At 39.3% G+C, this 16,181-nt stretch overlaps 1 protein-coding gene across 4 annotated transcripts in view; it reads left to right on the top strand.

Moving 5' to 3' along the window:
- LOC109431859 (regulator of gene activity) overlaps positions 1 to 16,181 on the top strand; it is an 81,611-nt gene that overhangs the window by 56,383 nt on the left and 9,047 nt on the right. For all 4 annotated transcript variants that reach the window (XM_062856056.1, XM_019708121.3, XM_062856055.1 and 1 more), the window contains exons 4-7: positions 3,779 to 4,001; positions 14,500 to 14,802; positions 14,887 to 15,091; positions 15,165 to 15,329. In XM_062856056.1, the coding sequence (XP_062712040.1) occupies positions 3,779 to 4,001; positions 14,500 to 14,802; positions 14,887 to 15,091; positions 15,165 to 15,329 (896 nt within the window). The remainder of the gene's footprint in view (positions 1 to 3,778; positions 4,002 to 14,499; positions 14,803 to 14,886; positions 15,092 to 15,164; positions 15,330 to 16,181) is intronic.

Here is a 16,181-nt window from a genome sequence, read left to right as displayed (position 1 = left end):
ATTTTCAATTTTACAGAGAACAGCAAGATAGTGTATTCCAGTAGTACCTACAAACTTGTAGAACATATCACGTTGAAATTTTACGATATAATCATGGAAAAGTTCAAAAAACTGATTTTGAGATTGTTTTTTAAACTTTCATATTTTCTCCCAAAAAATGAACTCCAAACTATATGGTGTCTTCAGCAAAGATACTTGAAATTACTTGTTCTACAACTTTGCTGAAGACATCTACCCTCTAAAAAAATATTTTGAAAAAATATTTTTTTGCTCGGGTTCACTCTACAGTTTTACCATGCATAAAAATAGAGAAGATTTTTCTGAACATATCTTCCAAAGACACCTATGTGCTAAAATGTCATCTAACGGGTCTTAGAGGTTTTGATCGTCTTTTTTCAGAATGATCCCACTGGGCGCTCATACTCCATCACCATAGCTTGGGTCCCTTCACATTGCTCGGTTCCGGGCAATGAGAAAGCGAACTTTCTGGCTAAGGTGGGCGTTAACGAAAACGATATTGCTTACTTACCTTACCGATCAGGCTCAGGCCGGGTGGCCTCTGCTGTACATAGTAGCCGTCTCCATTCCACTCGGTCCATGGCTGTTTGTCTCCAGTTCCGCACTCTGCGTAGGGTCCGCAGATCGTCCTCCACTTGGTCGACCCACCTAGCTCGCTGCGCTCCACGTCGTCTTGTACCGGTCGGATGACTCTCGAGAACCATTTTAGTCGGGTTGCTATCCGACATCCTGATGACGTTACCCGCCCACCGCAGCCTCCTGATTTTCGTGGTATGGATGATGGTTGGTTCTCTCAGCAGCTGATACAGCTCGTGGTTCATTCGCCTTCTCCAAGTCGCGCCTTCCATCTGCACTCCGCCGTAGATGGTACGCAACACCTTCCGTTCGAAAACTCCAAGGGCGCGTTGCTCCTCTGCACGTAGGGTCCATGCTTTGTGCCCATAGAGGGCGACCGGTCTAATCAGCGTTTTGTAGATAGTTAACTTCGTGTTACGGCGAATTTTATTCGATCGTAGAATTCTGCGGAGTCCAAAGTAAGCACGATTTCCTGACACAATGCGCCTCTGAATGTCTCTGCTGGTGTCGTTGTCGGCGGTCACCAGTGAGCCCAAGTACACGAATTCTTCAACCGCCTCCATTTCATCACCGTCGATATGAATTCGGGGTGGCGGGTGGGGTGATTCCTCCCTGGAGCCCTTTGCCATCATGTACTTTGTCTTCGACACATTAATGACTAATCCGATTCGCCTGGCTTCACTCTTTAGTCAGATGTACGTTTCCGCCAACGTCTCAAATTTACAAGCTATAATATCAATATCATCAGCGAAACCAAGCAGCTGAACGGACTTCGTGAAAATCGTCCCACGCGTGTTTATCCCCACTCTCCTTATTACACCTTCTAATGCAATGTTGAACAGCAAGCACGAAAGACCATCACCTTGCCATAATCCTCTTCGAGATTCGAAGGAGTGTCCCTGATACTCGAACTACGCACATCACTCGATCCATCGTCGCCTTGATCAATCGTATCAGTTTATCCGGGAATCCGTATTCGTGATTAATCTGTCAGCTGTTCTCGAGCGATTGTATCATACGCCGATTTGAAATCGATGAACAAGTGATGTGTGGGCTTTGTGTGTGGGCACGTTGTATTCGCAGCATTTCTGCAACACCTGGCGGATGGCGAACATCTGGTCCGTTGTAGCGCGTTCACCCATGAATCCAGCCAGATATTGTCCCACGAACTCTCTTGCAGTCGGCGATAGACGGTGGCATAAAATTTGAGAGAGTATCTTGTAGGCAGCGCTCAGTAGTGTGATCGCGCGATAGTTCCCGCAATCCAACTTGTCGCCCTTTTTGCAGATGGGACACACGATACCTTCCATCCACTCCTCCGGTAGTTCTTTCCTCCTCCCAAATCTTGGTAATGATCCAGTGTAGTGCTCTCACCAGTGCTTCTCCACCGTGTTTTAGTAACTCGCTTGGTAGTTGATCTGCTCCAGCGGCTTTGTTGTTTTTCAATCGGCCAATCTCCTCTTTAATCTCTTGGAGGTTAGGGGCTGGAAATCTTTTGTCCTGCGCACGTACTCCTAGATCTGTTACCACGCCATCTTCGGTGCTTGCAACGTCGCCATTGATGCCAGAACAGACGCTGTTTGAGCCGCACCTCCTGAGGGGACATTTCTTCCGGGGTGACTGGCGAGTCGGAAAGGGTGGGAGTGTCCGTTTGCTACACGCTCGATTCTTTTTTGCACGGGTTTGATTTTTGCTATAACTTAGTCAATTTTGAGCCGATTCTCATAAAATTTTGTGCACATAAAAGTACGATTAGGCGCCGTCCACAAATTACGTAACGCTCTAGGGGGAGGGGGGAGTATGGCCAAGCGTTACGGTCCATACAAAAATTTTAGGATTTTCATTCAAAAAAGCATTACGGAGGGAGGAGGGGGTGTCAAAAACTGACGGTACTATCTCTGTACAAAAAAAATCAAGTCAATTGGTTCAAAATTCATTGAGATATAGCAAAAAAAAACGAGCCGTGCAAAAAAAAGAGAATCGGGTGTAATCCACAAAATAGACAATCGGGCGCTTTTTTTGTGACTTGCTGGTCATTTTGCGGATTATTGTTTTTTTTTTTTGGTTTTGGAAGGTATGCGGTTCACTATTGAGCCCTAACATTATTTTGCAGCTGAATAGCATTGATATTGTCAAGTCTGTACCAACACCCTAATGCCACACCAAAATATGCTTTTCCTATCTCATGGCGTTTGTGTGGTCATCAAACACTATTCAGCCATTACCCCTCCTTATAATCGACTTTGGACTGACTTGCACTCTCATTGCCCCACCAAATGCTGCAAAATGAAAATTAAATAAATAAAAAAAAATACATTTCTTACAAAAAATACATACATTTATTATTTTTCATGCGACTACGAAGGCAAATATTTTACGAAATATGATTGATGATATTCTATATTTGGAATAAACTCACTGAATGATTTCCTCTCCGAACTCTAGCACTTACAGATATCGCAAAGCTTTTAGTCCTAGTTTTGCAAAAATTCTATCATCCACTTCATAAAATCGAACCACTACTGTACTAGCGCTACAGACGCAGGGGCTAGGGAGGCCCGTAAGATTGGATTCCGCCGTCAGAAGCACGTACGACGAGGAACCGTGATGTTGTGCTACGACGAGCAACGGAGAAGGAAGAAAAACCTGAACGGGTGTAAACAACACACACCGAAGTGTTATCTCATCTTCTTCGTCTGACAGCGCAGCGCAGAACCCAATAGTAGTTGCAGAAAGAAAACGCAGTACCTTCCTTAATAGTAGTGCCACAAAATGCGAACATTAGCCGTAAATAAATTACCGACGGTACGCTTCCAAACGTGCTCGACTTTCTTCCCCACTACTGCTACTAGAGAGATGACATTTTATTGGAGTCATTCATAAATCCTTCCGCGTGAAAATAAAGTGCATTGCATGATGATGAGAGAGTGGACAAAGGGGATTGGAGGCGAAATATTTGTAGATATTTTGCTTCGGTTATCGCGGGAGGCAACCACACACACGCCGTCGCATATGCTACGCAAAAGAGCGGAGCTTGGTTAAGTGCGCAATTTATATTCTTCTCCTTATTCTTTAATCTATCACAGTATGCACGTGCTTGGTATTGTTTTGAAATCACTGTCAAACGTTAAGTTATGTTATTAACATAAGAAAAACATTCCTGCTCCTATCTGTTCCGTTTCAGTCTAACATGGTCTCGTTCATGCAGTCACGAGGATATGGATCTCAAAGCGGGAATAGCATCAATAATTTCCATAGCGTGTTCGACAACGGTACGGCGGAGACGGGAACTCCCCCGCTGCTCGACCTGTCCGAGTTTCCATCGCTCACGAACGCGCGGGGTGGCCAGAACGATCAATCGTTACCGCAGTCGAACGCACTGCAGCCTCCCGGGAGTAAACCGTATGGTAAGTATGCTACGCTGGTCTGGTGGAGTAATACCGATTGGTGATGATGTTTTTCCTGAGTGCTGCAATTTGTACTCTCTTGTCCCATACATACTTTGGAACGCTGCTCTCTACCTACGAACACTTTTGGAACAAAAGAGTACAACAGCACCACCTGTTTACGCTTGACTTATTCATTGTTTTTTTGGGATTGTGATTTTTGAATTTCTAGATCTATGAGAAAAACGAAGGGGTGCACAAAAGTTTTTTTTTCTATTTATCGCACTTAATAATCATAAAATTGATGTTTTTGTTTCTGTAGAACTCATGTATCCTTAAAATACTCAAGTTGTGATCCAGCATAAAACTGGAATTAGTCCTAAAATGTAAAGTTGAATTTTTTGCATTTTAACTGTGCCGGTAAATTTCTTGAATTTATTGTAGAAGCTGAAATGCTTCTTTATCGTCTGTAAAGCCTGTATTCGCAATAAACGGGACACAGAAGTATGGCTGAAACTCTGTAATGAATTGGTAAAATCGGCCAAAAAGTTGACTGAGACCCTGGCCAAGTTCGCAGGGGTTGACGGTATTAAAGTGAAGGAGTTTCATTTTGATTATTGTAATGTAGTGTTCTTTAGTGAAACATATCACCTTTTTAACACTTTAATGCGCCTCCAACGGTTCATCACGAACCGGCTGCTGCAGATGGAGTATGGCTGATCATATGCATCAGACATGCTCGATAAACAGGAGGAACCGCCGGGGCTCAGTAGAGTCTATTCCCAAGCAATAGTTCCAAGTCGGTTGGATTTGAGAAGGTTTTGATGATCGTTACAAATCCTAATAAAAGTATTATAGGATTTGTGACAGGTTTTGGAACCTTTTACAGCCATCTGACTTCAAAATGTTGTTTGGGCTCTATTTCCCACGTTTCTCGGTTGATTTTTATTACATAGTAATTTATTAATGTCATAGTCGCTTTTTCGAATTTTTACAATGTTAGTTGGTCATATTTTCTTTAATTAAATAAAGCAATAAAAATCGACCGAAGAATCAATAGTGGGAAGGAGATTTGCAGCACTTAATTGTGCTGATAGATTCGAAGCTAACGTGCGAACACTTAAACGCATTGTTGACGTCAATGCGTTCGACGTGACATTTTGGACAAAAACTGACTGCTTTATATTAACTGAACAACGTTACTTGTGTGTGACTAGGTTGACATTTCTAGGCTACGCTTAAAAAAATGATATGGTTCATCTAGGTAGGACCGATAGGACAATTGAACGAATTTGAATATTTTCAATAGTATTTGTAGCGGGATGAAAGTTGACATGAAATCTTTATTATTTTAAAATTTTATTGCAATCAACTGACCAACTTGGCGTATTTTTGATTATCTCTTAGATGTTCAGCAGTTCAGTTACATGTTTCTGTGGATTGTGACAATTTAAGGATACAAGAGATGAACACAAGTAGAAAACGATTATCGAAATCAAGAAAACAATTTGACACAGGATCGACTATATTTTAACATACAGGGTTCGATTGATTCGATGAAAGAAAAACAACATACGACAACTGACTTAACGAGGAGAAAAACATATTTAACCATACCACAAAATCAAACAAGGAGACAAACACAAACCGTGTGACCATAACACTACATAGGCAAATACTGACTGACTGACTAATTGAAAACTTTCCAATCTTTTACCGTAACTTTCTGAGTCAGTTGCAACAGTGTCTTAATGGATATCATTTTCCGCGTACGGCTGGCAAACTGCTTCTGAAAGATTACGTACTCTTTTCTATCTTCAGGTCTAGTGTAGAGGTTTCAACTCTATTCAGAGTGCAGCTAGAAACCTAGCAAAAAAAAAAAAAAATCGGCCAAAAAGTTGACTGAGAACTCTTTGGTGTATGTTTATTATTTATGCCCAATTTCATAAAAATTGATGCATTACATTTGCCTGTGGATGAAAAACAAACAGACGTGGTTGTAAGCATTTTGCACAATCATTACCAATTTTCATGGGCATAATAGATGGCTATTTTCGCTACAATTCAAAGTTCTGTGAGGATAATTTTGAAATTTAGTAAGCAGTTATGATACTTATAGAGACACTTTCTTACAAAATTTCATTATAATTTCATTATAATAATTTCATTATAATATTTATTTGCGGTTTAGGGGAAGATGATATAGATCGATGAGATTAGAATTGAACCTTATGACAACTAAGTTGCCGGGTCATTAATTGGCTCGGTAGCTTAGTTGGTAAAGCACTTGTCTAGCGAATAAGGGTCGTGAGTTCAAATCTCACCTGAGCTGTGGATTTTTTTCCCAATTTAACCAATAATTTACCCATCTGTACATATGTACGTTGAGTTATTTGAAATTCATAATTGACCACACGGATTGGTATTACCGAAAATTTGCACTTTGAGTGAGTCGAAAATTTCATTAACTTTGATCAATTTGTTTGAAAGCTACTGGTGTTGATAGAAATGATTGTTAGTGAAAATGTTTCGTGTTTTTCATGTGCGTTGTTTGCCATAAATTTTGAATGGCTTTGCCAATTTTCATGGAATTTCCACAGCAGGTAGTTGATTATGTATATATTATGCCTACGCAATTTGATGATTTTTGGTGTAGTACTTTCAACAGTACAATCGAAACAATAAGGGGTACTGACTAATAATTGCTGTCTGAGGGACGAAAATCACGATCGGTCCCAATATATGGTTCGACTATAAAATTGTTGATAAAGCATAGATTTTTTTTTTAAATTTTGCCTAAGCAACAAATGTAGATTGAGAAGTTTATGTTCAAAATTTCAGTAATTTCCTTTATCATATTTAAAAGTTAAGGCGTTGACAAGCGAAACTAGGGGCTGTTCAAAACTTAATTGCGCGCGTTCTACTGTTCGTTGCTACAACAAAAAGTACTGCACCGATTCACATGAAATTTTGCAGATGAAATGACCACATCTCAAGATGTTATCAGGCCAAATTTGAGCAATTTTAATGTATCTACCGTGTGCGCACCTAACTTTGCGCAGGTCCAAACTTTGCGCATTCTTGTAAAATAACGAAACAAATAACTAAATGCCAACATATTCACCAGTTTAATCATTGCACTAGCATTGTGTAAACATAAACATTATTTGGCAAATATTTAATGTCCATAAAATCTTTGTTTATGTTGAATAATAAACAAAAAATACACAAAAATGTCAAAATTTACCTCGCCTTAACACGGTTGCCAAGAAGTAACTCTATTAAAAATCAACATTTTCCTCGATAAAACTGTGCAACGATGATTAATTTTGCAGTTAATTGACAAAAAAGGTGATATTCTAGTAATATCAATCACAGTTCGTAAGAAATTTTTCAATTTAATTAGTAAATAGTGGTGCGCAATGTTTGGAACCATTATTTGCACTGTGTTCCTAATTTTTGCGCACTTGCAGTAAATGCTTGTTGAACGTGAATACATGACTTATGAATTATGTTAAATTTTATGTAACACCAGTACTGATAATTTCAGGCCTGCCTCTCCGCCATGTACCAAATTTTGTATAGAAATTAGTAGAAAATTGTATGAACCGTAGCACTATGGCAGGCACTCTCCATCTGTCTACAATGAGACGTGATTTGTGAACAGTCCTTCATTTGGATTTTCCGGCGGTCAATGTTAGGGACAATTCAAATATGACGTCCACCATTTTTAAGACTTTTAGAACCCCCTTTTCCCCTGGGCCACCCCGTCACGCTTCATAGTATACCTAATACATAGCATATCACACTTTCTCAGACAACCCCAGCCCCCTCCCCCCAAAGATGGACGTCATATTTAAATGACCCCTTATTGTTCCTATCCGTAACGGTCACTAAGTCTTCATTTATCAGGAAGCTTTTACCTTTGATTATCCTGTGGCTAAAAGGAAACAACCCCTCATGAAGTTTGGATTGTTCACACGGTAGGTGCCTAGTACGAACCGCAGACGAAATCAAGAACACCGGAGGCCTCCGTTCCCCCTCCCTCGTAGGACAAAATATTTCAACAAAGATCAATTAAGGGCACACTACCTGATCTGAATAACTTTAGTTTAATGGGCAAACATTAAATAATAGCATTTTTGATTACTTTTTTAAGCACTTCATATCATGCGCAAAGTTAGGCACACTATGCGCAAAGTTAGGAACAATCGAAGACTTTGTGCGCAAAGTTAGGAACAAGGCAATGAAATAGTTTTTCTATTTTAAGTATTTTTTTATTAATATTATGATTTTTTTTATATTGCAGACTCAAAGAAGGATCATTAGTCTATCGTATGAGCATGTTGTTCATGATATATTTTGTTTGTTTGTATTTTTTATAACGACTAGAAATTTGATATTTCTTAACTGCGCAAAGTTTGGTGCATACAAGGTATTGCTGAGTTATAGTCGTCTTTCTGTGTCCCGATTATTGCGGACAGTGCTGAAAAATTCATTTCGTCATATCTAAATTCAATCATCTACAGCTCATTTTGGAAGCTAAACCTGAGAATATGGTATATTAAAAACATGTGCGGCTAGACCAGTTCTGCAAGAAAGTCACGGAAAAAATGCCATTTTTCGAAAATTTAAGGTAAATGTCACGGACTACCTTCGAAAAATGCCAATGATATTCACGGTGAATATCATTTGGCATTTTTCAAGGGTAGTCCGTGACATTTACCTTAAATATTCGAAAAATGGCGTTTTTTCCGTGACGTTCTTGCAGAACTGGTCTAGCCGCACAAGTTTTTCATATACCATATTCTCAGGTTCAGCTTTTAAAATGAGCTGTAGGTGGTTGAATTTAGATGTGACGAAATGAAATTTTCAGCACTGATTGCGGATACAGGTTTTACAGGCTTGATTCCAATTTTCAAGACGTTCCAACTTGTTCCAACAAAAGTCAGTTTTTTGTCAGAAACCACTATTTTCAACTATTTTAACCCTTACCCGAATAATAAACTATTAAAAAAATACGTTTTGCTGTAATAAATACGGAGTGTTCTTGGGTATAACATGTGAAAATGCATGCAATAATACAGGGTGTCTACTACCTGGAAAAACCGGGAATCCTCAGGGAATAGTATGGAAACTCAGGTAAATTTTACACCGATAAAAAATAAAACATGAATACCTACTAAGTAGTGAACTTTACTACCTGTACATCTACTCAGAAGCTCACAAAGTTTACTACATTGTTGATATGAATCTGGTAGTTGAAATCTTTTTCCAGAAATTCTGTCAGGGTTTCTTTCTGGAACTACTTTAAAAGTACCTCTTGGAATGCCTACTGTCACAGGATTCCTTCCGCATTTTTTCATGAAAAATGTTCTTGGTATTCTTTTTTTGAATTCCTTCCGGAGATTTTTCCGGGTCCGTACTGGCATTTTTCAAGATTCGAATATTTTTTTCCTTGAGATTCCTGAATTCCTACCGATTTCGGCTGAAGTTTTTCACGAGGATTTTGATTTCCAGAATTTCTTCTAGACCTGAACTTCCAGGAGGCTTTTCCCCACCACCTTCATTAAGACACGAGTCAGATGAAGCGAATAAAGAATAAATAAATAAATAAATAAATAGAAGCCACCGCCCAAGTGGCGCAATTCCTAGTTCATACCATCATACCAAGACTTTAGGATTTCTGCAGAAGCTTTTTCCAGACTTTTCCTTGAAGTTGTTCATTGCATTTCTTGCAGTGATCCACATGAGATTTTTTTGCCGGTTTTATCGGAATCATTCCCTCATTTTCTAGAATAATTGCTTCAGGAGTTTTTCCAGGAATTTTTCGGGGTTTTTTTTCTCGGAATGTCTCCTGTGATAAATTTCTTGTGAGAAATTCCTGGAGAATAGCGGAAGGAATTCAAGGGAAATCTTGCGAGAAGCCCCTCAAAGATCTATTGGAAAAACTAGGTAGTCTGGAAGAAATCCAGAAAAAAACTGGGAATCTCGGAAAAAAATCCAGGGAGTAATCCCGGCAGAAAATTTAAGGAGGTACTCTAAAAACCTCTAAGAGAAACCCTTGAAGGAACTTCCGGTGAAATCCCGTGTGGATTTCCAAGAAAAACATCAGAAACTTTCTAGATGAAATGCCTGGAAGAACTTCTGCAAGAACCTCGCATAAATCCTGAGAGAAACTGTTGGAAAGGTATCCCGAAAAACCACTTAGAGAACTTCATGAAGAGACTTTGGATAAGATTTTGAAGAATCTCCGGGAAGATTGAGAAACTTGGAAAAACCTCTAGAAAAAAAAAACCCGCGAGGTACCCAAGGAGAAACCCCGTGAAAAACTCCTCCAGACAGTCTAGGAGAAACTTCATTAGGAATCCCAAGAAAAACGCCGGAAAACGCTGACAAAATCTCTTCTGAAGTATTTATCGTAATTGCCAAAATATTATATCTGTGTCACCAGTATTATTTTTCAAAATTGTTGGTATGCTATCGTGATTTCCAAATTTCCATTGGATTGGATCTTCATCTAAATCTCAACATCACTACACCACCAGCACATATAACAGACATCCAGTCCAGTTTTAAAACTTTACCAGCAATTTAACGGTCAGGTGACCTGTGGAATTATGGATTGGACTTCCTAGTTTTTTTTAGAGTGTTTGGATGTCATTTCTTATTAATAGAAAAATTCAGTAGAATTCTCAAATCAATTTCTTGCAATTGACCCAAAAGAATTCTGGGAACAATCTAAGAGTTCACCAAAATAGGTACTTGAAGGAATTGAGCTATTTGGTGAGATTTTTAGGGTAGAAACTTTCACTAATTTTTTAAGAGAACTATCCTACAGTTTTTGAAATATATATATAATTTCAACCTAAATTTGGGGTAATTTTTTAATTATAAAATGTGGGCTTCAAGACTCCCTGGCCAAGTTCGCAGGGTTTGACAGTATTAAAGTGAAGGTTATTGTAATGTAGTATTCTTCAGTGAATCATATCACCTTTTTAACACTTTAATGCGCCTCCAACGGTTCATCACGAACCGGCTGCTGCAGATGGAGTATGGCTGATCATATGTTTTGGCATATTTATCAGACATGCTCGATAAACATGGAGGGACCGCCGGGGCTCAATAGATTCTATACCCAAGCAATAGTTCCAAGTCGGTTGGATTTAAGAAGGTTTTGATGATCGTTACAAATCCTAGTAGAAATATTATAGGTTTTGTGACAGGTTTTGAAACCTTTTTATTGCCAGTAGACTTGAAAATGCTGTTTGGGCTTTCTTTCCCACATTTTTTGGCTGATTTTGATTAACTACTAAGTTTACTATAATTTGAGTAACATACAATAATTAAATATATTTAAATTAGTTATTTTATCAAAACAGATTTGCTTCTTTTAAATATTACAATGATATCCATTAATATTCTCTAAATCTAGTGAAATCAACCGAATAGTAGGGAGGAAAGTTGCAGCACTTAATAGTGTTGATAGATTCGAAGCTAACGTGCGAACAATGGATTACTGCACGAATTTATACTGGCCTGCTTGCTCTCACACGAGGTTTGACTTTTGAGCGGTGTCGACACCGCTCAAACGTCAAATTTTCTTTGGGAGTGGACGGGCCAGCCTAAGTTTGTGCAGTGGACCATACTTAAACGCTTTATTAACGTCAATGCGTTCGACGTGACATTTTGGACAAAAACTGATTGTTTCTTATAAGCTGAAGGACTAACTTGTGTATGACTAGGCTGACATTTCTAGGTTACGGAGGAGAAAGTGACATGTTTTATCTAGGTAGGACCGACAGGACAAATGAACAGATTGGCTCTGTTTTAATAGTTAGGTTGTTTTCGTATGTCGTACCATGTTCAAAACTAGTGTCTATCATCGGGGATGGCGCCAGTGCTGTAGGTGACTACCAACATAGGTGTTATCGCAGTAACGGTTGTTGTCTTCAATTGGTATTTGACCGTAATTAGTTCGATTATACATTTTACGTAATATTTCTTGGAGATAGAATGGAAGAATGGACATAAACATTCTTGGGGCTTCAGGTTCCGCGGGTAAAGATTTATTCTGATAGCTTCATAGACTTCACATGATTGAGGGCGGACATGACTAATACATCTATGGGAGGGAAAATGCAAAATTTTGAAGAAAACTACTAAGTCACAATGTAAAAACTAGTGTTAAATTGGGCAACATAGCCTATTCCGTCTAAACATTGGTCTTTGTAGAGATGAAATTTGAATAACGGGTTCAGCCTTGACAAACAAGCTGTCACGCAGCTCCAACTGAAAACCCATAAAAAAAAATGTGGGCTTCAAGACTGTTCTTCCTCATTTCCTCTAGAACAACCTTGATTGTCTGTTGTTGTGATTACAGGTAGACTTATCTCTTCTTTCCGGCATCCCTGGGATTCCTCCAGGTTTACTTTTTGTTCTTCGGGGATTTCATAACGATCCGTACAGATGTTTCCCTATGAGATTTTTGGCAGGCATTTCTCGTGTGATTCCTCTAGAAGCTTTTCATGGGATTCTTTCAGGAACTTCTGCTGGAATCACTCCAGAAAACGTTACTGTTATTCCTGCAGGACTTCTTCCAAAAATTTCTGCATGAACTCCTACTGCGGTGTATCCCGGGGCTTCGGGGGTTTCTCTAATGGTTTCTTCAATAATTCCTGCTAGAATTACTACGTGGATTTATACAGAAATTTCTCTAGGGATTTTCCTAGGGATTCTTTCAACAAATCCCGCTTGGATTTCTCCATGTATATCTGTATTGATTATTCTAGGATTTTTTTCTGGAGTTCCTCCATGAGTTTTTCTGAAAATTTCCATAAGATCCATTTCAGATATTTGCCTAACATTTGTTCATGCATTCTTCCTGTGATACCCTAGGGATTCCTGCTTTATCCAGTCATTTCTACAGGAACTCCTCTTGAGATGTATTCAGATATTTCTGTAAATATTTCTACAGTAATTCCTTTATGAATAAGTCCATGCATTCATCCATGAATAAATCTACGGATAGCCAAATTTCCCAAATGGAGGAGAACGTGCCTTTTGAGCCGACCTACTGATGAATAAATATAGGGGTTTTCCTCAAGATTTTTTCAGGAATTCCTCTTAGGAATCCTAGGAATTTCTTAAAATGTTCCTCTGCAAATGCCTTCAATTATTACTCATATAGGAATTTCTCTAGAGATTTCACTAGGATTTCTCTTTTAGATTTCCCAACTCATCCCCATAGGATGGATTTCCCTGGATTACCTCTTGGTATTCCTATACGAAAATCTCTTGGTATTGCTTTAGAAATTCTAGTTGGCAATTCTCGTGGAATTCATTATGGCATTTATCAACTCATTTCTTCTGTGATTTCTCCTGGAACTGCTCCAGATATTTCCCCAGTTCTTTTTTTCAGGAATTACTCCATGAATTTCTCAAGGAATTTCATCTGATAACCTAACAGAGATTTCTTTCTAAGATTGCAATACGAATTCCTTCAATTCGGAATTGCTCCAGGAATTGCTCCAGGAATTCCTCCAGGGATGCCTCTAGTGATATCTTCGGAAATTGCAGTAAGGATTCTTACAGAAATTACTTAAGGGAACTCCTGTGAAGGTTTTTGCAGAAACTACTTACGGGATTTCTTCAGGAATGCCTTGAGGGTTACGTCTCGTATTTCCTCGGGCAATTTCTCCAGGAATTTCCACAAAAAAAATCTTCAAAGATTTCTTCAGAGATTAAAAAAAAATAAGTTCTAGAAATTTAAGTGATAAGGAAGCGGAAACGCGACCTTGAAAGCTTGATTAATTCTGTGAAGCATTGTAATATCAAGATTTGAGTTTTGTTGCGGACTGGAAGGCTTTGTACTGGACTTGAGGATCTCTCCGGATTGTTGACTTTTCCGTCTTCTCGGAAGGATCACGCGATGCATTGCTAGATCATGGCAAGACTTGCAATGGTGACTTTTCATCATATCACGTAACAAGATGTGCTGAGCATTACCATACTCAAAAAAATCAATTAAACTGAACTTCATAACAAGTGGTCTGGCAAGAACTTCATTTGAAGAGTCCAAGATCAAGAGTCCATCAAGTCAATGACAGGTGTGACAGTTACATCAAGAATCATGAGTTTAAATTTGAAAAGTATATTGCCAAGAAGAATACTTGGCCAAAACGTCTATAATTTATCAAAGATATATCCCGAAATTCGCCTAGGGCATTTCTAGGAATCCTCAAATATATGATTCCGCCGTATACATAGCCCAAACATAACTAGTCGCATCGGGCAGGAATTCAAAGGGACCTCATCGACTTACAAGGCTCAACTATCGTTCAAGAAAACAGAAATTCCTTAATCAAGTTATGAACTGCTAAAGGTTTCCTATAATGCATAAGTCAAGCGTATCCAACAAAAAGAAAAAAAGAAACTACAAGATCAAAACAACTTCATTTCGCTGAATGAAGATGCCTAGTCTTAATCACTTTAACTTTTTGACAAACTTTCCACACAGTTGGTATGGTAAAGCAGCCAACGTCCGAGCAGACGGAGTTCACGATGTCGAGCGAAGACTTCCCGGCCCTGCCTGGCACGCAGAACGCGGAGAGTGGTCAGCTGGCAGCGAGTCAAGGTCTGCAAGGCGTCCACCACCATCATCATCATTCAGACCATCATGGTGCCGATAGTCTAGGTAAGACGGGTGGTCCGATCGGTGGTGCTGCTGGCATGGGGATGGACTTGCAGAACGACGCTGGTAGTTCCAACGTGAACATGGACAAGGGAGCTATGAAACGAGGCGTACAAACATCACCCAATGGTAATCTACACCTACCATTCCACACGCGATCCCACTGATTTGAACTGAACTAACGCCATAATCTACTTTCCACTTTTCTTCCAGGAATGGTAACGAATATTCCTGCTAGTATGGTCAATAACCAATTCGGTATGGTTGGTCTCTTAACGTTTATCCGCGCCGCCGAATCCGATCCAAACCTGGTAACGTTGGCAATGGGCCAGGACCTGACGGCCCTTGGACTGAACCTAACTTCGATCGAGAACCTGTATCCTAGTTTCGGCGGCCCCTTTGCCGACTCTCCGGCGAGGTAAGTGTTTCAGTCATTTGTGTCATCACATCGCTAGTAGAATGCCCCGCTGAATGCCGTTTTCCCGTTTCAGACCCCAAGATATCGACTACAACGTACCACCAGAGTATTTGATCAACGTGTCAATAAGGGAAAAGCTGTCGAAGGTGACGTTGCAGAAATATAAGGATGATCTATTATTTTATTTATTTTACACGAATGTTGGTGATTTGATGCAGATAGCTGCCGCAGCGGAGCTGTAAGTTTTTGTGGTTGAGGGTCGCATAGTGCTGGACAGAAACTGATGAAAACTAGCACTTTACTCGGGTCATGTGTCATGTAGAGGTTTACTTCAAATTGAAGTTGTTGTTCTGTGTTATAGATTTTGAGATTATATTGATTGCATTTTTCAATGTTCGTGAACTCATGTGATTTCTTAAACAAATTCATAGAGTGCAAATTTTGACACACTTTTATGAACCCTACAAAATCGCTTTGGACGTCCATCAATGTTAAATTATTATGGATTGAGGCTCGCTTATCTTGAAGTGGTCGTCACAGTTTCGCGGTTGTGTTTTGTACAACATCCTGACAAAATCGCTTTCTGTACTGCCTATACATTGCTGACGGTGGCCGACTGCGTGATAGTTGAAATGCTAGTCCCATGAGGTCCGTGATTGGCGGAGATCCCAGGTAGGTCCAACGTGTGAGATATGTTTTATTTGAGCTAGTCAATTTTTCATACGATGCTGCATATCGTCCAGATTGCTAGATTTGTCATTGTTCATACAAAATGGGAGATTTCGTACAGTTTAGTATTTTTTTCTCGCCGATCTAATATTGCAATTTTCAAAATATATTTTTTAATTGTATGATAAATTCACGTCGCTTGAGATGTATATTTTGGTCGCACCCCAAGCATTCGTTGGGCTTATACGATTTCCGTTGCCCGAGATGAACTAGCCTTGAGATAAGAATCTCTAAAAGTTTAAAAAATTTGTTCCAATTTTGAGCATTCTGTTTTCATTTTCATCCTATTCAAAGCAAAGCACTATTATTTTTTTATTTATGGAATATTATGGAAAAATGTCATGACATTTTTTAGCTCCAC

Source organism: Aedes albopictus, chromosome 3, assembly GCF_035046485.1.
Source record: "Aedes albopictus strain Foshan chromosome 3, AalbF5, whole genome shotgun sequence".
NCBI classification, from domain to species: domain Eukaryota; kingdom Metazoa; phylum Arthropoda; class Insecta; order Diptera; family Culicidae; genus Aedes; species Aedes albopictus.
Note: the sequence above shows the minus strand (reverse complement) of the source record. Positions and strands in the feature narration are given on the sequence as shown.